This window comes from Periplaneta americana, chromosome 2 (assembly GCF_040183065.1).
Source record: "Periplaneta americana isolate PAMFEO1 chromosome 2, P.americana_PAMFEO1_priV1, whole genome shotgun sequence".
NCBI lineage: Eukaryota > Metazoa > Arthropoda > Insecta > Blattodea > Blattidae > Periplaneta > Periplaneta americana.
This window is the reverse complement of record NC_091118.1, coordinates 149,227,501-149,255,297: the sequence shown is the minus strand read 5'-3', so window position 1 is coordinate 149,255,297 and position 27,797 is coordinate 149,227,501. Positions and strand designations below refer to the sequence as shown.

Sequence of the window (27,797 nt, the reverse complement as noted above, 5' to 3'; positions counted from 1 at the left end):
ATTACCGCCAAGAGGAAAAGGAACAAGTTAGAATTTGAAAATACAACCATTGTCTCACATTGAAATCTTCTTTGAAACAACTATACACGCGCTATAATTGTTATCTGACACCGAACCGATGTACGACTGGAAATTTTTTTCTAGTACATTATCATACCATATCTAGCCTATAGTGTCATTATGTAACCTAAAATGTCAAACCATTTAACTGACAATTCCATCAAAGGAATATGTATCTTTGGTAAACATTCCGGTTCTTTCATACATTTTAAATAAGAAATGTCTTTTTCAGTTCATTGATTGAAGGGACTTTTCTTGTTAATAAAACATTAAGGTTCCTTTCTGTACAATTCCAGAATCTTTTAACAAAACTGAAGATCTAAAACTCAATAATAACAAACCCAGAATGACTGCTGTTCCACATTTATTGAATGTAATGGATCTTTATGCTATAATTTATTAGAAATATAAGTAGGCTATAACTGTGTTGAATATGTTATGGATGTTACTTAGTTGATAAAACGTGGAGAACATTTACAGTGTTAGGCGAAAATTACATGATTCATTTTCGGAATAATTATTGTTTTGGCACACCTACATGGAAGCTGCTGTTCTTCATAACACATTATTGGTTAGGAAGTTCTTCTTTGCTGTACGCTACGGCAAAGACATGTATGTATGTATGTATGTATGTATGTATGTATGTATGTATGTATGTATGTATGTATGTATGTATGTATGTATGTATGTAATGCCTATCCACTTCACTTTACGTGATTCGGGTTCCGCATATTGCGGATAGATGGCAGGACTGTAACCCATTTTTCTAGTTGTACACCACTTCGGCGGGCCACACTGTAAATGATGTGTATACTCCATTTTATTTCATGAAGTGCAGTTTCATAGAAAGGACTTTGCCGACAGACCTACTGCCCCCTACTAATCGGTTGTCATAAAGAATTGTCTTCCTTACTGCGACGGAAATCTTGTCTTCGCTCTGTTAGTAACCAATCACAACCCTCGTTCAAAAGAATTGACAGGCTCCCATCAAATCCACGTGGAGGCAGAGTTGCCGCATCTTTTCCGAATTCCAAGAATCCCGTCAGTCTCTCTGTCTCATTTCGAGAGTCACCAGGATTGTGGCAACTATGCAATGTTGGAACGAGAGGACAGGATGGAATTGTCAGAGGTGTTTGTGTAAGAAGGCATAAATCTGTAAGTGGGTGTTCAAAGGAGCCACCGAACTGCACTCCATGAAATGAAATGGAGTCTATCTTTGGAGAGTTATGTCTGTCAGAGGTCTGCATCGGACGTTTTCGCTCGAGCGCCAAGTAGCTCATAGCATAATCCGATAGGTAGCGCACATGCATGATGGGTATAATTGTCGCGAGCGATAAATCCTCGACGGTATAGACCGAGCGTTAGACATTCGTTCTTGTTACAGTGATAAACTGTGTAGTAACATCATAGATGTTTATCATTTCAAAACTTTGCAGTGTTTAACTAACATCTCCATAGTACAACTACAAAACTTGCTTTAAAATGTAATATAAATTTTGGAGGTAAATGTTTCCCCCCTACCCCCCCCCACACACACACACACAGGAGTGATTTTGTTTTTGTCCTATCTGATAGATGTTATTGGATGTAAATGTAATTATTATAAACGGAGAACACAATCACGATGATGCAAGAAATGTATCAAGTTTTCTAGTAGTAGTAGTAATAATAATAATAATAATAATAATAATAATAATAATAATAATAATAATAGTAATAATCTATAATAATTAGTGTATCAATCTCTGCGTCTGTAACAGTTGTACAGCATGATTATTTGTTTTATTATATTTTCTGTGACGTTATCTCTGTACTAATATTGTTATTAATTTACTGCTATATAATAATATTTTGTAAAACGTTTCTACATTGTCGCAGTATATAGACGGAACACTATGTATGGATCTATCATATTATATATGTGGTATAATAACTGTATATCGAAGTTTTTCATACTATTTTATTTATAACTTCATGTTACTGTTTTGGTACGTTCCATTAGACGTTTGTCATAAACGCAGAAAATAAAGCCTTATTTTTACCGTGTGAGCAAAACATATGTGTAACTGTCGCCTTCCATACAAGATAAGACATGTCGGTGAGATGACCTTGTATTGTGCTTCTATTTATTACGAGCGTATCACGACCGATCTTATCTCGCTCGAGCGTGCGACATTCGACCGAGTTCAAGCGAGCGATTTAACTCCAGTGCAGCACTCTGACTAGTAGATTCATTTTTCCCTACGAATAACGCAAAGTTGTTATAGTAATAGGTCTATAATATAGATTATTATAAAGACGATGTGGAGTAACGGTTAGCGCGTCTGGCCGCGAAACGAGGTGGCCCGGTTTCGATTCCAGGGCGGGGCAAGTTACCTGGTTGAGATTTTTTCCGAGGTTTTCCCTCAACCCAATATGAGCAAATGCTGGGTAACTTTCGGTGCTGGACCCGGACTCATTTCACCGGCATTATCATCTTTATCTCATTCCGACGATAAATAACTTAAGATGTTGATAAAGCATCGTAAAATAACCTACTAAAAAAAAAGACAATGTAGTATTTCAAGATCGTGACTCCTAGGGTACAAAAATCTCAATAGTCTGTGATTAATTAATAAGTTAGCTAATTCACATAGAATTTCCATGTAGTTGTGCCAAAAAAATATTATACGTATCAAATACGAAACTGTCTTCCGCACACTCGTTTCGAAATTCCGAATTAGGCTAATTAGGTAAACATCTCACGCGTACACGAAAGTACCATTTTCTGTCCTAGTTACGTAAATAACGGCATTTTTGTAACACGCTTAATAAATCAGCTGAATTCAAAAGTGTTTCTAGAAGTTTCGCATAAAATTAGGCGTTGCACGACCTCTCCCAATAATATCTCGCTATCGAGAACAACTAGAGACTTGTGCGATCACTCAGTTAATATTTTGTAATCGCGAGTTCTACGATATTAAAGTTATAATATATACATGTGATACGCTTTGAACGAACCACAGTAAAAAAATGTGTTGTGAGCTGTGACTCGGAATGTCGCTTCATATGAAGAAAAAATATCTTGCATTCATTCATTCATAGTACTCTGTCCAAGGGCAGGTCTTCTACTGCAAACCCAGCATCCTCCAATCTTTCCTATTGTCTTCCTTCCTCTTAGTCTCCGCAAATGGTCCATATTCTTAATGTCGTCAATATCTGATATATTATTCTGCCCCGAACTCTTCTCCCGTTCACCATTCCTTCCAGTGCATCCTTCAGTAGGCAGTTTCTTCTCAGCCAGTGACCCAACTGATTCCTTTTTCTCTTTTTGATCAGTTTCAGCATCATTCTTTCTTCATCCACTCTTTCCAACACAGTTTCATCTCTTATTCTGTCTGTCCATTTCACACACTCCATTCTTCCTCATGCTTACCATATAAAGGCTTAAAATGAAATAAAAGTGTTCATCAAATATTTGAAAGGCAATTTAAAAGCAATTTTATTTTTTTTTATTGGGTTATTTTACGATGCTTTATCAACATCTAGGTTATTTAGCGTCTGAATGAAATGAAGGTGATAATGCCGATGAAATGAGTCCGGGGTTCAGCACCGAAAGTTAACCAGCATTTGCTCGTATTGGGTTGAGGGAAAACCCCGGAAAAAAACCTCAACCGTGTAACTTGCCCCGACCGGGATTCGAACCCGGGCCACCTGGTTTCGCGGCCAGACGCGCTGACCGTTAATCCACAGGTGTGGGCTAAAAGCCATTAGCTTTGTTTTGTTTGCTTCATTTTCCGCATCTAAAGTCCCGCTCCCACTGTGTGGAAACGCAACGAAACGAAGGGATGATGTTGTCTTTAACATGGGTTTAAAAATGAAGACTAGCGGAAGCACGTACGAAGAGTGGAAGCGCGACGAAACGCGGCAAAGGAAATTCTCTGCAAAGCATAATTATATTTTCCACTTCCGTAGTGGAATCGAAGTGAGCGTGAATCTTGCGCTAGTAATCGGAATCGTGCGTTTGGCGCCGTATTCAACTGTTTCATATCGCAATAATATTAATTTTGTGCGAGATCGTGCGTATTTGCTTGGTTTCCGCACAAAACCAATCCACGGAAAGTCTAAAATTCCACATTCAGTATTCCCAACCTAACACACATAACAATTTCCCTCTTCTTACCGCTTAAGTGACATATTGATTCTACTGCTTTAGGCTTTTAACATATTATTTTTAGAGACTTTCAATATAGTAATAATTATAAATTGGAAATTTACCACTGCAATTTCACCTAAATTGCACTGTTAATTATTGTTTTTAAATATATGCAAAAATTCAGTAAACTCTACAACTCCACTAACGTTACTGCATTCGTGATGCAAGTAACATTAAAGAAGCCGTGAAAAAATCAACAAGAAACTTGCCGATGTTATTACTGCAATATGTTATATAAATAATATTGTTAAAATATTAAAATGAAAAATAAATCATTACATAACCTTACCGTTTGTTTTAAGTTCGCATTTATAGACTGGGGGGAAAAAAAAGACAGACGTATATCACGGCCTTGCGGAGTATAGTAAACACAGAAAACATTTTAAAGCAACAATGTTGAAGATAGATATTTTTGTTTTGCAAATTTGCCATCAATGAACAGAAACCAAGATGGAGATTTCATTGCAACTAATTAGAAATTCCTCTTTCAGGTATGTAATAAACGATCTTCGCACAAAATAATGTACGATACACGAGCTGTATGTTTTCTTTCAATTCTCGGAAATTAAAAAAGCTCAACTACGTTTCGCTTTTTCAAACTTTTCCTCGAACATGAAAACTTCAACATACCACTCTTGTAACGCATATTACTATTATTTTCTGCTATCAGCTTCTTTACCAAAATAAAATGGAATTCGAAAAATTGATTTAGTTCGTGCAGCAATATGCAGCAGTGGCGTCGCGTGACATTTTGATATAGGGATACAATTTTTTAAATGATTTTATATGATGCCTGCTTTCGTTATATGTGGGAGTTGCGTTCCTGGAAATAGCCGCTTATTGATGAACGTATGAGTTGAATTTTCAAATTTTTCTTTATAATTTCTTTGTAGCATAAGTTATAAGGATATTTACCGAGCCGAAGTCTTGCCGTGTTTACATAAAATACGAAAGACGAAAGTGCATAGAATGAGACCGACTACACTGTTGATAATACAGTAGGCCTAAATCAAAATAAGCTTCATTGTTTTCTTTTAGATTTAACAATATTTCTTCAGGGGGCGAATTTGCAAAGGTGGTAAATTGTGTATGATCAAGCACACTCAAAAGTTTCAATTTGGAATTTTCAGAAAACTTTTGAATAATATCAATTCTGCAGGATTTCATTGAACAATCGCCTATACACAATTTTCTTATCCTCTCCAGGGATTGCATCCAGCCGTGATCTTTCAGATTGAGAACAATTTTCAGCAGCAAAATCATCCATGCGTTCCCAAAATTCCTGAAAGTAATTTCTCAGGCCTTGCTTGTAGCCTACTCCTCGAAATTATGAATTTTTGTTTTACAGAAAGCAACATCTGTTGCTTTTTGAAATAGAATATCAGAATGTGGGAATATTGCAACGAATAATATTAGCAGAAAATAAAATCAAAACCCTTCATGAAGATGAAGAATGGGTTTACCGGAGTAAACTTAACAGCCCTCGTGCACAAACGACAGTTTCATGGTCCCATTCACAATCTTCATTATCCATTATTGATTCAAATAAACATTCCAACTTTGATGATTTAGAGAAAAAACTCGAAAATCCAGCAAGAATAGTTAACTTTACTTTTAGGCCTACTTGTTTTACAAAATTGGCAGACTGAGTTAAGACGAGGTATTATAATAAATTTGTACTCGTAGTGTACACAAGAATCGCTGACTTACAATCGCGAAATTTTGCATGTAAATCATTATGTTCTCCCGCCATCACATCCGCTCCAGCATAGGTTTGAGCAATAACTTTATCATTGCAATCAAAATCGTTAATGACTTCGAGAGCATGTTCAAGGAGAACATTTGCAGACTATCTATGCTGATGACTGCTCCTTTTTAAACTCCTTCAGTGTCGCCATCTTCTGTCATATTCGCAGAATATTAATAATAAGAAAATATGTCATGCAGCAAAGTTATAAAAAAAACACAGAAAAATTGAATATAAGCACACGCGCGTCGCCAAATGTGGAACCTATATCACATCCGTTGCTCACGGTATAAGTGACGTTCTACCACTCAGCAGTTGAACGTTGCCTCGCTCTGACGTACTCCTACTGATGTGACATCCATAGTCATATTTCTTGGGAGTAAGAACTCGCCGTTAATAAATTGGCACGGGCGCGCTTTTGTCATTTCGTGAAATATATTTCCACCATTGCTGCAGCAGCGACATTTAAAATTTGAAAGTAATCTTACAATAATAATAATAATAATAATAATAATAATAATAATAATAATAATAATAATAATAATATTAATAATAATAATAATAATAATAAATATTATTGTTATGTGTAACAAGTATAACACGTTACACACAAAAGAAAGTACCGGTAAATAACGATAAAAATATTTTTGTTCAGAAAAATTCAGGGGATGCGACACATCACCCGCATTCATGCATGCTACGCCCCTGATATGCAGGAAACGTATGGAAAGTAATGGGAAACTTTATATAATGTTATTGGCCTTATATTTTAAAGCTACCGGTATTTTATATTTACTTACAACTCTAATCATTCTGTTTCGTTGCATAGCAAATACTGAAATATCGCTGATATTTCTTCTTTCTTTTCTATTCTTTCTTGAATTTCATCCAATGGTTCCTCCGTACTTTCATATTTCATTAATTTCGTTGCTCTTCTTTCTCTCCTCCTTCACATAAAGCAGCTAGCGCTATTTCTAATTGGTTGTTTTACGACGATTTATCAAGTGCTAAGATTACCTAGCTTCTAAATGAGATGAAGGTGATAATGCCAACGAAATGAGTCCAAGGTCCAGCACCGAGAGCTACTCAGCATTTGCGCTTAATGGGTTGAGGGAAAACCTCCGGAAAAAACCTCAACCAGATAAATTCTCCCAACCGGGATTCGAACCCGGGTTCGTATGCTAGCCGTTATTCCACAGTGATGGACAGCTAGCACTATTAAACGAGCCATTTTGAATTATGATGCCAAGTCGAAAATTTAGTTTTGAATAGATATGAGCAGCAGGAAGGGAATTTCCATCTCTTCCATTCTTCGTGTTTCCACACAGATGGTGAACCTTTATTTTTACTTTACTTTATTTTTTTTTTGTAACTGTTATAGACTAATTGTTTCGCTGTTTAATTCTGAACGGTATGTAGTATAAAGGTGTTATATTTAACCATAATTTATCATCTCTCATCAGTCACATTTAAAAAGATGACTATTCATTTACTGCTGCCACACGCACAGCTAGATTTAAGTATAGTGCAGCCCCTAGGCAGTGGTAAAATCCCCCCCCCCCCAACTCCCACAAACAGTTTCTGAGCAACTACATATTACACAGGACATGTTTAGTCTAAATTAATTTTAAATAAAATGTTACAATTCAGGAAGCAATTAATTGCTGGAATCAAAATACATGCATCTTCCTTCGCACTTTCTTCAAACAGGAAACATTGATGATGTCATCAAAGTCGATCTGACAAGGCACATCAGACTCGATGTAAAGAAACATATTCAAACTTATTCATTATTGAAACAAAATTGATTTGTGAAAGGCAGGCTGTGGTTTATTTTTAAGCCTTGGTTTTTGTTGGTGGTATAATTATCACGAGTATTTCTTACTTCGATAGGAAGTATAAAGTAAATTGAAAAATAAATTCTAACTTTTTGCGGAAAAAGTCTTTTATATCAAATTATATAGTGCACATGCTGGAAAGTGATTAAAGTATTGTTGACGATATACTCGAATATTAGAAATGTAACTGAGAGTTGTGGTTACTATTCATAGCGATAAATAATAAACACATATCTAATTTGATTTTCAAACAATGCATCCTTGTTTACACAAACGGTTAAATTTAAGCAGTTTCATAGTATAATTACATGGTACTGGCATTACCATACACCACAGTCTAGTATATATCGGTACAGCCACGAAGCTTGAGTTGATGAGGTTGCTAGGAACAATAGACTGTGCAGGTACTATTTCGCATTGTCTGTAATGAGGCGATAGTAGCGATGCTAGTGGTTAGCAACTACCTATGGATGCATATTTATTACGTATTGAGCTTCGTGACTATACATACTAGACTGTGATATATGCAGCTGAACAGTTTCCTTTTACTCTCGCCAAGACCGCGACACTGCGATAACAATACAATATCCGACTTCCACAAGATCTTCTAGAACAAACTTCAGAAAAGATTTACCAACAAGTGTTTTAAAAACAAATTTTACTGTAAAAAAGAAAGAAGAGAGAGAGAAAATGCCACACCCTGCAAATTACCACTTTAGGCAACTGCCTAGGTTGCCTAGGCCTAAATCCGGCACTGGCCACACGTGGAAGTTACAGACTTCTTTTTCTTTCCGTAACATTTTATTTAACTCTTCGTATTTTCATTGTTTTCATTTTCTCTTAACTGGCTTTCTCACAATTTCTTCTTCCTTTTCGTTTCTCTCTTATAAAAACTGAATGTAATGTCATTAACACGTAAGACCAAATGCTTCATTGAAGATTGTTTCTCTATAGTGATATTAGATGAGTAAGAATCACGCTTTTCAAAAGTAAACGTGTTTCGTCACGGCTGACGCAATATTGTGACACATAACATGCACGAGGATGTTTGCAATAACAGCATAGACGTTAACTTAATACACTTCCCAGACACTGGGTTACTATGGCGACCTATCTGGACAACAATGAGATTGTGCAAGAAAATAGTAGCAACACTGAGGAGGGAACGTGAGAAAGGGCGAAGGTTATTTCCCAAGATAAACAGTGGAAGCTGAAGGACACACAGAGTGTAAGCAGTGCCCGTGATTCGCGCCTATGACACACTTCCCCAGAAAAAGAAGAAGAATTATGACATTACGAGACTCGAACTCGAACTCCACAATCAGACGGAGCTCTTTATTTTTGTCATGGACAGGAAAGAATCATAAGCCTATCTATTATTTCAGTTCCAAAGCAGTTTCATTGATAGCTCTGAGCTATTTTGACAGCCTTGAATTTAAGATAATGCACAATATTTTTCGTGAGATTTATTATTATTAATATTATTATTACAGTTATTATTATTATTATTATTATTATTATTATTATTATTATTACAGTTACTTACTTACTGGCTTTTAAGGAACCCGGAGGTTCATTGCCGCCCTCACATAAGCCCGCCATTAGTCTCTATCCTGAGCAAGATTAATCCAGTCTCTATCATCATACCCCACCTCCCTCAAATCCATTTTAATATTATCTTCCTATCTACGTCTCGGCCTCCCTAAAGGTCTTTTTCCCCTCCGGCCTCCCAACTAACACTCTATATGCATTTCTGGATTCGCCCATACGTGCTACATGCCCTGCCCATCTCAAACGTCTGAATTTAATGTTCCTAATTATGTCAGGTGGAGAATACAATGCGTGCAGTTCTGTGTTGTGTAACTTTCTGCATTCTCCTGTAACTTCATCCCTCTTAGCCCCAAATATTTTCCTAAGCACATTATTCTCAAACACTCTTAATCTCTGTTCCTCTCTCAAAATGAGAGTCCAAGTTTCACAACCATAATGAATAACCGGTAATATAACTGTTTTATAAATTACTAGCCGTACCCGTGCGCTCCGCTGCACCTGTTAGAAATAAATATAAAGTAATTACATAATTAAAATAAGACGTTTGATCCAGGAAACATTCGTGTTTGATAGAAGGACAAATCGTTTAATATGTTACTTAATTTAAATTGTATTTAAATAATTTAAATGCTATCATTTTGGTCCAGACAACACTCATTTGGTGCAATGACAATTCCTTTAACATGTTTCTTAATTGTTATTACATGCAACCATAGTTTAATGAAGATTGACATATCATTTAGTTTTAATGTGTATACTTTATATTACTTGCTATATGTTTCCATTGAATTATGGTAATAACTTAATTTTAACCATTGTTTTCTACGTCTTCAGTAAATGGCGCTTGGCCACCTATGGTTCTGAACTCTTCAAATAACTTAAATAGTGATACAGCATATAGTGATATGTAATTATATTCCTTTCTTTCGAAAATGTAAGAATTCGCGATCTCCTATGTTTATTCTCCCTACACAAAAATTTTATATTTTGCACATAGGAGTTACTACAGGAACAACAACGCTATAATCTGAGGCGGCGGTGAAAATGTATTGTATTATTATTTTAAAAGTCTTATATATCCTTAAATATCAGTCCTATTAAAATTTTGCATAGAATAAAACTTATCGGAAATCATTTTTAAAGAAACTTTTGTTATGTAACATGTTTCACAAAAATCAATAATAAGCGAGATATTTTAATTTATTTAATTCAGACCCCCTTATAACTCCCCTTTTAAATAATGTATTTTGAATGCCATATAGCCTAAAATCTAAGTTACAACGAACTTAATTTATATTGCAATTTTCATCGAAATCCTTTCAGCCATTATCGCGTGAAAAGGTAACAAACATCCAGACAGACAGACAGACAGACATACAAACAAAAATTTCAAAAAAGCGATTTTAGTTTTCAGGATGGTTAATTATACATGTTAACACCAATTATTTTTGGAAAATCGAAAATTACCAGAAAAATTTTGGCTATAGATTTATTATTAGTATAGATAACTTTCAGATTTTTTGACAGTAAACTGGATAATAAAAGCTTCACAACCGAATAATAACAGGCATTTCCCATATTTATTCTGTATTTAATTTCCTCCCGAGTATCATTTATATTTGTTACTGTTGTTCCCAGGCATTTGAATTCTTCCACCTCTTCAAAAGATAAATTTCCAATTTTTATATTTCCATTTCGTACAATATTCTCGTCACGAGACATAATCATATACTTTGTCTTTTCGGGATTTACTTGCTTCACGTAAAATTTCCGTGTTTTCCCTAATCGTTTGTGGATTTTCTCCTAATATATTCACGTCATCCGCATAGACAAGCAGCTGATGTAGCCCGTTCAAATCCAAACCCTCTCTGTTATCCTGGACTTTCCTAATGGCATACTCTAGAGCAAAGTAAAAACGTTAAGGTGATAGTGCATTATTATTATTATTATTATTATTATTATTATTATTATTATTATTATTATTCATTGTTCGATACACCCTTTTAAGATTTATAATCACTGACTAAATTTATATCTTTACTGTGTTAATTTTTGCAATTTAACTAGCTGACTAATTTCGAAGTGGTATCCTTCATTGTCCGAAACCTAGTGCACAGGAACACAACAGGAAACCAGACAGCGCGGGATCTCCACTAGGCTTCGGATAATGAAGGATACAACTTCGAAACTAGTCAGCCAGGGAAACCGCAACAGTTAACACAGTAAAGATATCATAAAGTTATTTACTACCACCACTACCATCACCGCAAGACGAATACCTGATAAACTCCAGAATCCGGAGCCACAAGCCATGAAACCCTATAGATACCAGCGTCGAGGCCTTAGGCTTACTACCACAGTCTAGTACATACAGTCACGAAGCTCAATAAGTAGTAAATATGCATCCATAGATAGTTGCTAACCACTAGGATTGCTAATATCGCCTCATTACAGGCAATGCGAAATAATATCGGCACAGTCTATTGTTCCTAGCACCCTCAAAACTCAAGCTTCGTGACTGTATATACTAGATTGTGCTCCTACCCTCATGAAAGCACCTCAGTCTATTTTCAATTATTTCAAATAATAGAGGGGTGAGGGAGTTGAAGAGTGTTGGAAAAATCAAAGAGAAAAACTGCACTACCCCCAGAGAAACCCTATGCAACATCTCTTTGCTCATCAAAAATTCCATCACAACCAGGCTGGAGATCGAACCCGGGCCTCCTGGATGGAACATGGGTTTGCTAGATTTGCGTTATGAAACATCGAGTCACACAAGTGATTTCCATATCATAATTTCAAGAAGTAGTAAATACGTCGATTAGCTTATCTGATATTTTAATTCACCGCAATCCCATATTTGTTCTACCAAAAAAGACGGTATGAATCAAAAACAGTTATGCCGCCTTACGTCTTCCCTGGGAGTTCAAAATGAAAGTTAAACGAAAAGACACAAATATGCATGCAGTCAATACAGAAATGGTTAAATCTAGCATTGTTAGCTTTCTTTAATGTAGAATAAGTGGCTCAAGGTCTTTCCCACCAGAGTTTCCAAACCATCTCAGTCATAATACAACTTAAGAGACAAGGGATACAATAATGTGGCAATATGAACGAGGAAATTGGCATTGAGTAAATGTAAGTGGGGGAGGAACTTTCTTTGTAAATACTAGAAATGAACAAAACTAACTGCCGCTCTCGCTCGCTGTGTTCGTTGCATTTGTCTTTCAAGTCTCGGTTTGTCATTCTCGTGCGCTTCGAGTCTCGCTCATCATTCTCGAAATAGCATTTGGTCGGCGTGGAAAGATTTCGTAACTTTGAATAACATTCATCATTGAAATAAATAATATTATGAATGTTTAAATGAGGAAAAACGACAAAACAGAACAGTATCTTAGTTATCAAAATGTTCTGGTTATATTATATGTTATTACCTATGGTTATATATATATATATATATATATATATAGAAAAAAAGCAATTCTCAAGTAAATTTGCATTTCTACGAAACATAAAATATAATGTTAGTATCTTTTTACTTGAGATTGTACACTTGATCTCAAACATATGAAAAGAAAATTCCTAGCCTTTTAATAAGGGCCTAGTAATTAAATAAAGACTGGGGAATGGATTATTATATACTGAAAGGTAGAGATGATATTTCAAATAGGTTACTTGACTGTATATACATACATAATAGTTGCCAAAGTAGATAAAAGTTTAGTCAGGTGTAAACAACTGTAGCGATTCAAGAGCTGCTTGGCGTTCGGGACTTCGGGAGTGATCAATCTCGACGCCTCGAAACACTCACAAGCAGTCCTTACGTCAACGACGCGACGTATACAACATTGTCGTGCGGGTTTTCTGCTTTGCGGGAGCTGTCGCTTTCTCGATCTTTTTCATCTCTAGTAAATAGATGTACAAATTCATTGACGAATGAATCGCGAATTTTACGAATACTGCTTAAAATACGCTGTACGTCCAACTGCACACTAATGCAATGTTAACATCACAACAGCTGATCAGTTGCGAGTACTACGCATACTGTCTGCCGTCCCGACAGCGATGCCAGATTTTTAGATCTTCTGTACGTGACTCGACAATCAATGTTTCCAATGTTTCTTCAATCGATTAATTCATTACCTGTGAATTTTCTAATTAAAATACTGCTGCAACATGAACATAACAAACGTTCTCTTAGTTGTTATACAAGAAATTAAACCGTATTTTAAACAGTATTCGTAAAGTTCGCGATCGAAATGTCGGTATAAGCGTATTATTTCTTCATAAACCTCGCAAAAACAAGCAAAATGGTATTAGACTTTTTTATAAGTAAATGATTAACTAGCGGACTTACTCGTGTTAATTATGTAAGTCTGTGAGGCTTACATCTGTTTCGGTGCTTCATCACACTATCCTCAGAGCCTGCTCTGAGGATGGTGTGATGAAGCACCGAAACAGCTGTAAGCCCCACAGATTTACATAATTAACACGAGTAAGTCCGCTAGGTAATCAATTACTTATATTCAAGTGTTAAAAGTAGTGTACGCAAGATTCAAAATGGATTATCTAGACTTTTTTGTTCGTTATATTTTAAGGAATGACATCCTACAATTAATGTACTACCTTATGTTCCACTCTGTATACACACACACACACACACACACACACACACACACACAAAATTGGTAATAAGTACGCATTATAATCGGTGATGTAATAAAACAGAAATCCTTTGGACTGTTCCTGGATTGTGAGCAAAAGACCTAATAACACTCTCTAGTAGGATTTCATCCGGCCTTGAACTTACATGGTTGAATTAACAGATGGTATCATATAGGTGAGTTACGAAATATACAAAGAAAGCAGCTGTTTTAAGTTCAAAATCATTCAATAAAAGGAATAGTAAGACACATTCGAGATTGTGGTGTTAGCCTTCGAGTCCTTTCTTCACACAAAAGAAGAACGGAAAAGTACCCAAGTTCCAGGAAGGGCACGAACCTTCGTCTACATCCTCCATACATCATCAAAGTTACGTGATAACCGGTGCATATACTCGTACCACAAGATTTAATTGTCCATTTCTCATAAAAATACTTCAGGATAATTAACAACACAATGTACGTATTGTGTAATGCAGAGCGACTAGTCACAAACTGACAAAACTGGTTAAAAGCTGAAACATCCGTCAACTTCTAAGATGCATCTTTACAGTAAGGTCGTCCACTTTATATAGACAAAGAATTCAGACTGTTACTTGCAAACTGCATGACTGTTACTCGAAATTATCTTGTTGAAATATTAAAGAATCCAGCAAAATTTTGCAAGTTAAGAGCTGCAATAAGAAAATTACAAGTTTTGCATATTTTGTTTCGTTATTATGTGAAATATTCATGAGCTGAAAGTTCCGTTATCCGGACACGGGATAGCATTCATGTTTAACAATAGAAAGATAAGAGAACATTTCTCATAATCTTTTATTGCACCACAACGCGCGTTCTTAACTGAGGTTTCTATTCTAACTTTTAACTATACTTGGGAAGGTCTATGTTGGCAGAGCTACCTGATGTCTTGGGAAGGGTCAGGGAGGGTGAGTTGAACTAATCCTATGACACAGACACTTGTAGAACAGCATTTCCTCTTTCTTTCCTCCCCCTCCCTCACCCGGACATCTGGAAAGGTTGTCAGTGGTGGATGTTATTACAACTATGTGTTAACATTTTTCAGTGTAGTTTGAGAAGGCCCTTATAATAATTTTATAATTAAAATGTTAGAAGTATCGTGCTTTATATTAGGCCTACTTGTCCTACTGTTTGTGATTCTTGGTGTAGGAACAAGAGGAAAGCCACTGCAGTCTGACGCCAGGGAAATAGTGTGCAATGTACGTAAGTTTTTCGTGGAGGAGTATGATGCTTTGAAAGTTGGAAACCCTACAATAAACATAGTCGAAGTAGCAAAGCGAACTGCTGCTGCGTGTGGAGTATCTGAACGCACTGTTTACCGTATCCTAAATGAAAAGAGAGAAGCAGATGAATCAGGAAAAAAAGTGTCAAGTCCGGGCAAAAATCGGCCGAAAAGAACTCCCACGAAAACCAATATAGACTCATTCACTGCGGCCGCCATCAAGAGACAGATTTACTCCTTGTATAAGACTGATTTTAGTCCGAGTGTGGAAGATTTTCGTGATGCTCTCGATAAGTCTGGGTTATTTTATGGCAGCAAATGGTCGGTGCGGTAAAGACTAAAAAAACTTAATTTCCGTTACGCTAAGAATAACTTCGGACGGAAGCTTCTGACAGAGAAACCCGACATAATTGCTAAGCGATTCCATTTCTTAAGGAGGATGCGCGACTTACGAATAACCGGCCGCCCTATCGTTTACCTAGACCAAACATGGATAAACATTAATCACACGAAAAGCAAAATTTGGATTTGTGACGATGGTGACATTCCTCTGAACGTGCCCTTAGGAAAAGGGGGACGATTTATTATTGTGCATTAAGTCAAGAAATGAACGCCGTTAATTTCAAACATTGGTTCGAAAAGAAACTCCTTCCGAACATTCCACAAAACAGCATCATTGTAATGGACAACACCTCTTACATTCTGTACAGCTCCCACTTTTGCATCTTCTAAATCAGACATGCAGTCTTGGTTACGTCAGAACAACAGAATACGACCCAAAGGCGACAAAAATCGTATTGTACGACATAATAAAATTTTAAAAAGGAGAAAATGGTAAGATACGAACTGGATACCTCAGCTCAAGTGAACCACACCGGCATACCGTAGTGCGACTGCCACCATACCACTATAATTTTAGTGTCATTGAGTTCATCTGGGCACAAGTGACAAATGATGTCGCTAAACATAATATGTCTTTCAAATCCAGTGAAGTCATAAAATTATTTGAAGAAGCGTTGTCCAAGTTCACGCCAGAGAATTGGAAAAATGCGTGTGAACATGTCAAAAAGGAAGAAGATATTTTATTGGGAAAGGGATGGAATGATTGACAAAAGCGGTGGATCGTTTCGTAATAAGTTTGGACTCTGATAGTGATGACGATGACGGTGACAACATGGAAGTAGAAGTAGAAGAATCCGCCACTGCACATACAAATAGTTTTATGGAGAGTGTCTGTCTCTTGCCACCATCCCCCTGCAGATGTCCGGTCAGCCACTGAGTGAGTGAGAGGTAAGAAATATATCTTTCTCTGTCTAAATTTCTCTGCCAACTAAAGAATTCTATACTATAGTAATGACCATAACTTCAACTCAGTATCACATAATGTAAACTTGGACATCCATTGATATTTATTTTGTGCTGTAACTTACGACGTTCCTAATAAATGTTTGGGGATGTTTGTAAAAGTCAGTATATACAGAAAAAATTATCTACGTCTGTCTAAATCTAAATCTTAAGACATTAATATTAACTAAATTATATCATTTTATCATTTATTATCATTATTACTATTAGGCCTATAGTATTATTACTACTATATTATTATTATTATTATTATTATTACTATATTATGATTATTATTATTATTATTATTATTATTATTATTATTATTATTATTATTATTATAGAATTTGTTCCCAACTTTGTCGGTTTCTTCGACAAGCCTCCTGTATCAAACTATAATCATATACCGAATATTTCGGGCTTAAGGGGTTAGGTAAAGCTTACAGCAGTAAAATTTTGGAAATATTCAACATTTTCTTCCTCCATTACTGTATCTTGTACAATAATGAAAATTAGTATGTGTATAACACTGTCCTTCTGCTATATAAAAAAGCATTTTTACAATTTAAAAAAACTATTTACATTTTATTTTTTTCAAAATTCACTTCACTGTGCAGTGATGAAGCGTTTCCCACATAACTCAAAAACTATCCAGCATTCTATGATGAAATTTTTTGTGTGTATTTATGCATGTCATATCTATAATATGATGCAAGATCACTTCTCTACCTTTGATAGATTATCTGATAAAAAATAAATTCATTTTTTTAAATGGTCAAATATCAGTATTTTCTTCTAACACAAAATAGAAAAAAAAAAAAAGATATTTATTAAGAAATATATTTGAAAGAGCATGATATTGTAAACACGAGTTTCAGTAATACAATAAAAGAGAGAGGACATGAAAAAGTTAATTTCATGAGTTATGAGGGAAACGCTTCAATACTGTACAGCAGGTATGCTCAAAATTGTAAAATCCCCGATTACACGGATGATGCTGCACTGCATAACACACACAGTGTACGGACTGGGCTCCGCAACTACATTGCAGCACCGCCCGTAGCATAGTTCTTACACTCTTACAAATACGGATAATAAACTGAATTTGAAAAAGGAAAGAGTATACACTGCAATATTCAGTTATTGCATTATTTATTATATTTAATATAGTTATGATATAATAATATCATAGATAATATTTTCATATTCCACCATATACACCCTAGTCTACTTTGCGGTCTATTCAACAAATGCATTCTTTTCTGCAAGTAATCGGGAATCTATTTCCAACGAATTTGCTGCAATGCGCTAAAGATGCTCATCTGTTAATCGGGACCTATGTTTGGATTTTGTAACCTTCATTCTCGAAAATAATTGTTCGCACACATATGTCGAGGCGAAGGTAGCTAACTAGTGGCAACGAATAAGCTCATCTTGTAATATTTAGTTTTGTTCATTTTTTAAATAATTATATGCTTGTCAAGTCATATTCTCTTCATTTAGTTCTGAATTCTACGTTACTTAGTAAATCAATTAACTCGTCCTGAAACTGCACTCTCACGGATTGTACTAAATTTATGAAAAGATAACAAAAATACTAATATCACTCTCCATACGTCTAAAATCACTAAATTTATGTTCTGTGAATTCACATTTGAACTGTTGCAATACAGAGACATAATTAACTACATTTTGTTCAGGCACCATACATCTCTTTACAAGTTCATCATCCGTGAAGGGTTTTAGAGCCGTAGCTAATTCCCAACATACTACATAGGCTAACTTGCTTCAAAACATAGACTCTGAATTATTCGACTCTCTTCAATGTTTGGCCTTTCATGAAGTGCTTTCAATTCTTGAAGCTGTAGTGCACGTTGCATCCCTGAAAAATTATTTTATCAAAATATCTATTTCTGCTGGAATAAAATCACCACAATAACAATAATAATAGTAATAATAACAGGTCTAATAATAATAATAATAATAATAATAATAATAATAATAATAATAACGTTGGTATATAAAAATAGGCTATATTACAGAAAACAGCTTCTCTGTCACTTCGGCATGTTCTGGATAACAGAGCCTATAATGTAGTTTTATGTTGCTCGGTAGTATTCCTGACAGTACCTTACAATATAGTAATCACTTTCCGTTTTCACCGAACGTACAACAAAAATAGTCTTCCTCCCACACTGTACGGAATGATCGTTTGCCTACAGAAGGTTTTGACTGTGTCATTGTCCCGCACTGTTCGTGCGTTTACTAAGTACTTGAACTGCCTTCTGCAGCCATCCGTCGAGCTTCGAACGAGGAACAGCACGCTCTACATTCGAAGGTTGTGATTACAGAACGTAAGCGGGAGTCAGAGAATGAGCATACCTGCTGTACAGTGAACTGCCAACATTTTGAATTTTGAAAAAAGGAATACAAATATATTTTTAAACGTAAAAATATTCTATTCATATAGCACAAGGACAGTATTTTAGACATACCAATTTTCATTATTGCACAAGATACAGTAATGGAGGAAAAAAATGTTGAATATTTCCAAACATTTTACTGCTGTAAGCTGTACCTAGCCCCTTATGGGGAGACGTAGATCAAAATGCAAGTTTTCAGAAAGTAATTAATATCTTCCAATGTGTTGCACCTAGAACTATTACATTTTTCATACTAATTTGTAATTCTGTGGTACTGGTCTGTAATTTTTTTAAGATTTTTATACAAGTTTTCAATTTTTCATTTAAAAATCATGTATTACTATGCATAACTATCTTTTATGGAAACTGGTTAATGAAACAACCTGAATTTTTTTTCTGCTTAATAAGAGGGATGAGGTATTTTTGGCTCCCAATAACCTATTTTGACTTTCGCCTGATGATTGGAACTGGTCGTTTTGGCTCCCTCTGTAACATCGAAGGTCTGTCGTTTCAGCTCCCGCTTCAACACTGAAGACTGGACGTATAGGCTTCGCATTTAACAGCTTAAGACTAATATATAAAAAATGGGAGTATAAGGGTACAATACATCAGTTGTTCATAGATTTCAAAAAGACATATGACTCTGTTAAGAAAGAAGTTTTACATCATATCCTTATTGAATTTGGTATTCCCAAGAAACTAATTCGATTCATTAAAATGTGTCTCAGTGAAACGTATAGCAGAGTCCGTAAAAACCAGTTTCTGTCGGATGCTTTTCCAATCCACTACGGACTAAAGTAAAGAGATGCACTATCACCTTTACTTTTTAACTTTTGATCTAGAATATGCCATTAGAAAAGTTCAGGATAACAGAGAAGGTTTGGAAATTAACGGTTTTACATCAGCTGCTTGTCTATGCGGATGACGTGAGTATGTTAGGAGAAAATCCATAAACTATTAGAAAAAAAACACAGGAATTTTACTTGAAGCAAGTAAAGAGATAGGTTAGGAAGTGAATCCCGAAAAGACAAAATTTATGATTATCTCGTAACCAGAACATTGTACAAATGGAAATATAAAAATTGGAAAATTATCCTTTGAAGTGGTGCAAAAATTCAAACATCTTGGAGCAACAGTAAAAAATATATATGACGCTCGGGAAGAAATTAAACGCAGAATAAATATTATTCGGTTGAGAAGCTTTTGTCATCCACTATGCTCTCAAAAAAGCTGAATGTTGAAACTTATAAAACAGTCATATTAACGGTTGTTCTGTGTGGTTGTGAAACTTGGACTCTAACTTTGAGAGGAACAGAGGGTAAGCATATTTGAGAATAAGGTTCTTAGAAAAATATTTGGAGCTAAGAGAGATGAAGTTGCAGGAGAATGGAGAAAGTTACACAAGGCAAAAGCGCACACATTGTATTCTTCACCTGACATAATTAGGAACATTAAATTCAGACGTTTGAGATATGTAGGGCATACATATTCCTCTTCTATTATTGTTTATAAAATCTTTAATGTTGTTAAAGAAAGTCTGTATTAGAATCAGTCTTCTTTTTAATGTAAAAATAAAAGAGAGAGTATTTCATAACACTTTTGCAAGATAAAGTGAATACACTCAATAAAAGCTATCATGCAAAGTTTCATCCAATTACCTCAAATGGTTCCTTAGAAAACGGTACATACAGTAAGTACTGAAAAACGTACGGAAAATGCGGAGAAAATTAAACTTTGTTTTCAGTGCCTTAAGCTTCTTATCGTCTATGATTGAGATTCTGGCTCATATGTACATCTATTATCATTGGGATGTGTGCAGTGGTGGAGGAAAGAAACTGGCCACCCTACCCCATTATTTCCTGGCTTACTTGCCTCATGAGTGATACCTTGTTGGTGTTACTTGTAGGGTCCTGACCTGTCTTCAGATGGTTTACTAAACAACAACAACAAGCTCCTTATATTCCTTAAAATTACCCACATCCACAATCAAGACCGAATTTGGCCCTCAAATTTTGAGCGAAGCATGTAGGCCAACCATTGAATGAGACGATTTTTTTGTGACTTCTGACCATTTTGACGGACATATTCTCTTAACGTTTAGGAAATGGAAGGCATTTTTATCCTGATTCAACATTGATACAACTCAAGATGAATGAATGAATGAATTAATTAATTAATTAATTAATTAATGAGTCTATTTTGTCCCGTGAAGAGCTAAGGCCTCCAAGAAAAGTAGAGCTTGGTTTAGAACTCCTGTCGTGAGCTAATTCACAAGAGTTGTAAGTTTAGTTCACACCTGTAATAGTTTTTTTTCTTATACTACACTTTCTTACGATCTTTAAACTATCGCTACAACCTTTCCTGCTAAAGCAGACACTTGTTTCGACACCGTCACCTATTCTTTCTGCGCACACACTCGCTTCTACACCGTCACCTATACTATTATCACAGACACTCGTTTAGACACTCTCACACCAGGATTATTTACTCTAAAGGCTCATTCACAAATTAAACACAAAGTAAGCGTTAACTTAAAAATGTAAACGTTACGGTAAAATCAAGCACATTCACGATGGGGACATAAACATAACCGCTAAGATACTTGGTAACCATGGAAACATAACAACGACGCCATTTCCTCATATTCTGTCACATACTTCAGCGCTCCACGATTGTGTACTGCTTGCAAATCACGTAAGCATAAGCATGAAAGTTTGGAGTTTTGATCCCTTTTGATAACCTGGCCGCAAACGTCTGTGTTTATGTTACGGTTATGTTTAATTTTCATTGTGAATGGGCCTTAACAAGTTATCGGTACTGAGTAGTAAGGATATCGATACCAAATTGCTTTTTAAATAACCTTCGAAAGGACACGCATGGCACGCTACCGTCGAAAATAAAAGAGAGCGCTGTAACAGTGTCCGTTTGGAAAGGAGCAAGCCAGTGCTGGAATGTGAATACCCAGACCTTCAGATGTCCTAGAGAAGCAACAATGGGAGCAATTATTTTCTGTCCTAAGCGAGGACGGCGAACTTAACCCGGCTAATTCACGGCAATGTTGCGGTGTCGACATCAGGGAAACACGTAATGCTGCTCTAGTAATACTTACCTTGCAACACTGAAACCTGAAGTCCAGGACTTTGTAGAGGTCATCTACTTGGCTCGGGCGGTAGTAGTTTTTCCTTCTGATTCGGAGCTTGGGTTAGAATCCAATTTCGACTAATTACCTGATTCTATATTTATCCGAATGCCAGGCGAATGGCAGGTAACGCCATGACGAATCCTCGGCCTCATCTCGCTAAATAGGTACCATCTCACTACCATCAATTTCATCGACGCTATATGACCTAGTAGTTCAGGGACCGTCAAGTGACTACACTCTCGTGCGTACGTACAAACCCTCAAGCCCTGACGTACGGCTGCGGGCAAAGGTAGCTGCTTCCACAGTGGCGGAGCTAAGAACTTGTATGTGAACCAAATTTGTGATAAGAATGTAAATTAATTTCAGCTTTTAATTGAAGCACGCTTTCACTGTTAATTGCACTATACTGAAAAACAGTACTCTATACAATTTTGTACAGTTAACTATATACGAAACAAATTTTTGCATGTTTGCACAATAATGAAACAAAACAAAATATACACTTTTATACAGATTAATATACTGTTTGTCTTCTTCTCATTGCTATACAATTCAATTAACAAAATAAAACAACAGTACAAACGTTGTCATTCAAATACAATTCTCTAATAATAGTACTTTTTCTTAAACACCAGAGATCCGCTGCGATTTTTGCAGTTTTCTGTTAGTAAGCAACTTTGGAAAACAGACGTAGGAAAACTAGAATAACATCATTGTATAGAGCACATCTAGGTCAGAAAGCATGGGTAGACATAACGGCTCTGTTAGAAAAGCCAACGTACTATGGTAGGAACGATCATGATTTTAAAATCAAATGTAGGAAACAGAAAACGGATGTAGGTAAATTCTCATTTTTAAATAGAACTATAAATGATTGGAATGACCTACCTGCAGCGGTCTTTGAGGGCTGTCCTTCCTTAAGGAGATTCAAGAATAATTTAAAGAGTTGTGTATAAAGTGAAAATTAAAATTAAGGTGACATTCAACACTTAATTTTTTAAGGTGGCATGTATTTATCTAGCCTGACGAGTTTACTTCCTTGGTTTGAATTGTAAATTATTTAAAAATAGCGTGTAAGAGGGCCTTACACTAGAAATGTTTAGTTTAAATGTAGTTCTGTTTATAAGTATGCATAAGAATGCAATTATTTGACTTATTTGAACTATTGTATCAGTGAAGCGAGGTGAGTCAGTGAAGTTATGGTTTTACAGTGCAGTGAACAGTTCCGATCAGTGATAATTTATAGCGTCAATGAAATGTGTTCTATAGTGTCAGTGAAATGTGTGCTAAAGTGTCAGTGAAATGCGTCATAGTGCCACTACAGGGAATGAGATGAGAGTAAAGTGAAAGACTATTGAAAATTATGTAGGACCTATACATAATTATGTAGGTTGTGTTGTAAAATTAGGTGTTTTATTTTATGTTTAATTATTATTGTGTTAAATTGTATTGTGTATTCTTATTGTATTGTGTATAAAATTGTATATGTGTTGTAAATTTTATTATGTAGGCTATTGTAAATTTTATTGTGTATTGCTTATCATTTTAACTGTGTATTGTTAATATTGTATATACCACTGCCACCGGGTGCTTGCCCACTTGCAGTGTAAATAAATACATACATACATACATATTTAATTCTCGGAGCTATTGTTTTAGTACCAGCCAATCGCAAACATGCTTTCAATTGTTCATCACTTAGTTGTTTCTGTGACGTGACTTTGTAAACTTCATTAAACAAAACAGTGTTTCGCATACGTAGGTTGTCCCGAACATTTACAACGTTCTTGCAGCAAGATTGTACTGTTTAGGAAACCTTTCTCGTGGAAAACAAGTATAGAAATGGTTAATACTTTTTGTTTTGATACTTATCCTTTAGCTCAATATCGCTTTGTAAATCAAGTATTTCTAATTGTAGTTCAGCAGGAATATCCAGGACACTCACTGAAAAAGATATTGCAAATATCTTAAATTGTTGTTCAAGATCTCTAATATCCTCAAATCTACGTTCGAAACTTCGCACAATTGTTGCATTATTCTTATATATTCTTTCATGTCCAAGGCTTCTAACAGGTTTCCCATGTACATCCATAAATAAGGCAGTTTCATTTCTAAGTGCGAGAAAACGTTCCAGAATTTTTCGACTTCACCACCTTACCTCGGTATGGTAGAGTAAATCCCCATACTGTTAATACCATCAAGCAGTGCCCTGAAGTCCCTGTGATTGAGTCCTTTAGACCTTATGAAATTAATTGTTCGCATAACAACATCCATTACATTGCTAAGGTTCATGTTTTAGCACATAAATATTCCTGGTGCAAAATGCAGTGCACCGGTGCCCCCAAGCGACCTCGATAGGTTCCACCACTGATAGACTGCAGTGTACAAGTGTACTGCCCGCAGTGGAAGCCGTAAGCAGGCCTGTACGCCCTCTCGCGATCTTGACTCGACTTGGCGGAGCCTGTAGTAGTTGGTACAGCGTTGTTTAAATGATCGATTGCAAACCCTCTAGGACGCGAGAGAAAAGTGACTTATACTAGTGTCGTGTATTTCAAGCGCTATGTTCGGTTCAAGTTTGTAGAGCGTGACAAGAAATGAAGCCTGCTTTGAAGAAGCAGATCTATCCAGCTCGCTCGAATCTATCGCTTCAAGCTCGATGGCCTCTCCTACCCTTCCCTCATATCCCTTCATGCTTTGGCTGCGTAAGAATTTTAGAATAAATCCTGTGGAGTTTTATAAAGATGTAAGGACAGGTAGGTAATTTTTATTACAAAATTATTATTAAACATCGAAAGAAATAGGTAAATCACATTTATATTTAAAAATATATGACAGTTTTTACTATACCAATTACCTACAGAAAGTAGCTATAATTACATTCTTGATATAATATTCAAATAAAACACAGTTGCTCGGTAACAATAGATGTGTGACTATACGAATGCTTAAAGTGGAACACATACCGGTAATGTAAAGTAATTTGTATGAATCCATAAAAGTAAATGATTTTATTTTCATACTACACATCATTATAACTTGTAGGCTAATATCCAACCTGTTATTAAATAAAATATATTTCATTTTTTTTAATGGACATACATTATATATTTATATATATATATATATATATATATATATATATATATATATATATTTATTTATTTATCCTTAATAAATTATTTCTAGTTCTCTTTTGCATACACAGGTATGACAATATCAAGGTGCCCTACACAGTTTATCTTAAATAAATCAATAAAACTAAATGTTGACTTTTCAAAATCACATTACAGGTGAGAATCTTTCAGATTGCGTCATGAACGGTATTCCGTTAGGCCACATGGCTTGGGGATGCAGCTCTAATACGTATTTTGAATGGGTGATAGAACATTTTTTTGATATTCTAGTTCTTCTCAACAAACCGGACAACTTTTGTATGAAAAACAAATTAAGTGTTGTTTTAAGAAGGTGTTTGAAATGAGAATAGTAGATAAAGGCACTAAATAAATGATAAACTAAGCTATGACATTGCATAAATTTATTAAGTGCTAGAGGAAACTCCGCTTATTAATAGGTTTATATTCTTTTGAGAGGATTTTCCTAACATTTGCCAAAATCCATTCCCTCTCGCCGTCTTGAATTCCCGAACTTCAAATTTAACGGGAAATTTAATTAAGAATAAGTTGTTTCAGAACTTTTATACAAGAGAAGCATAATTTTACACCCAAGTGTGGAATATTTTGTTACAGTTGATAGCGCAACTGGAGTATGCAGACTATCAGAGAGCGGTGTGGGAGGTCCTGAAGAATATCTCCAGGGAGCAGGTCCAAGAGGGCTCAGTATGGAGACAAATTCAGTTCCTCTCCGTCATCGGACCTGCGGCGTTGCCTCCTGAACTCCTAGACAGGGTGAGCGAGTGCAAGTAATTCACGGTTTACACGTTTATTCCTTAAACTGTCCATGAAAGAACAAATAATTTCAACTTCCCCTAGAAAATTCATTCCACTTCTATGTGACAATCTTGTTTACCACGTACAATAAAACTCGTTAATCCAGACTAATTAGGGGGATAAGTTGACCGGTTTAACGAAAGTCCGAGTTAACTGAAATAACCTAAAAGAACAGTAGAAAGTGCATTAAAACTCCGTTTATAGCAACAAAACACGTTTATTATGGTGTATTTAAAGAACATTAGGCCTGAATACACTATACAGTACAGTAAAATGTAAAACAATATAGGCCTACAATGCAGTACATACGTGATAGTTCTAATGTATAAAAGTAGCCAAGTCTTAAAACAAGTTTCTTTAATTTTTACAAACTCATAGCTTTTTTTCCTGTCCGGATTAAGCGAAGTTTGGCTTATCGGTGTCCGGATTAACGAAGTTTTACTGAAGTCATTGGGACTCGTGTCGACAACGAATACTCCGTCGTAAAAAATTACAGCACTCACTAATGAATGTGACAGACTATACTGTACCTACTGCAGGTAAAGAAGGCAAGATAAATAATTGGTATCTTTTGTTTTCAGTATAACAAACTCATAAACGACATGTTGGTCGTTTTCAATGGTGCCACGACTTGTGCCTACAATGAACCGTTCAAATGTGGACTACGGCTCGAGCCTGGTGAGTTTAATCATAGAAACAGTTCTTTTAAATATTACTTACTTACAGATGGCCTTCAAGGAACCCGGAGGTTCATTATCCCCTTACATAAGCCCGCAATCGGTTCCTATCCTGAGCAAGAATAATCCAGTCTCTACCATCATATTCCACTTCCCTCAAATCCTGCCAATATCAGTTGAGTAGGTATATATACAAATAGAATTTTTTGTCGATCTTTTGCCATGAATTGTAAAATTTATTTATTTTTACATGACGAAATCAATGATAAAACAGTGCTAAAGGTAGGGTTTGCTTTCCAGTATGAAATGCACTATGAAATATGTAAATGAATTTATCTAAGATAAATGTGGGAGTTATGAGGAAAGCAGATTTGGAAAACATCAGTGACGAGAAATGAGTGACAAACTTAGCGACAATGAAAAGTTTTGTCTATATTTAAAAGGCTAAGTCAGTTATCACAGTCTCACGTTTATTCATAACACACTCATTATGAATAAAACACAGAAGAAAACGTTTTTTTAAATATTCAAAATTGTACAAGATATCAGCGAAACCAATTTTCCCTGAACAAATTCCAACCCCTCCCCCTCCAATTTAAAAATATAATTGTCCTTAAATTTTTTTTTTTTTTTTTTTGTATTCTATAATCTAGAAACATTGTCTAATCACTATACCACATTCTAGTGCAAAATTAATTCAGGATATGTAGAAATTAAACTTTAATTTTATTACATTTATAGGCTACTGGCGAAAGGTATACATGCCTCATTAAAGCAGTGTGTTAGTGCCTTTCATTTCCAAACTAATAATTTCATACAGTGTACAAAGTGTATAAGAGAATTATTCAATTTTACGGAAGTGCATACAGGTTACAATCTTCAGGCCAATATACTGCAGCACTATCTGAAGGATCACTTACTTTATTGTATCAGTTAAGTCTGGCTACCACAAGTTTCTTTGTTTTGAGT

At 35.5% G+C, this 27,797-nt stretch overlaps 1 protein-coding gene across 1 annotated transcript in view; it reads left to right on the top strand.

Moving 5' to 3' along the window:
• Positions 1-27,797, top strand: part of LOC138694697 (angiotensin-converting enzyme-like) — a 197,051-nt gene that overhangs the window by 35,863 nt on the left and 133,391 nt on the right. Inside the window, exons 2-3 of the mRNA XM_069818683.1 lie at positions 25,951-26,109; positions 26,733-26,829. Coding sequence (XP_069674784.1) covers positions 25,951-26,109; positions 26,733-26,829 — 256 coding nt within the window. The remainder of the gene's footprint in view (positions 1-25,950; positions 26,110-26,732; positions 26,830-27,797) is intronic.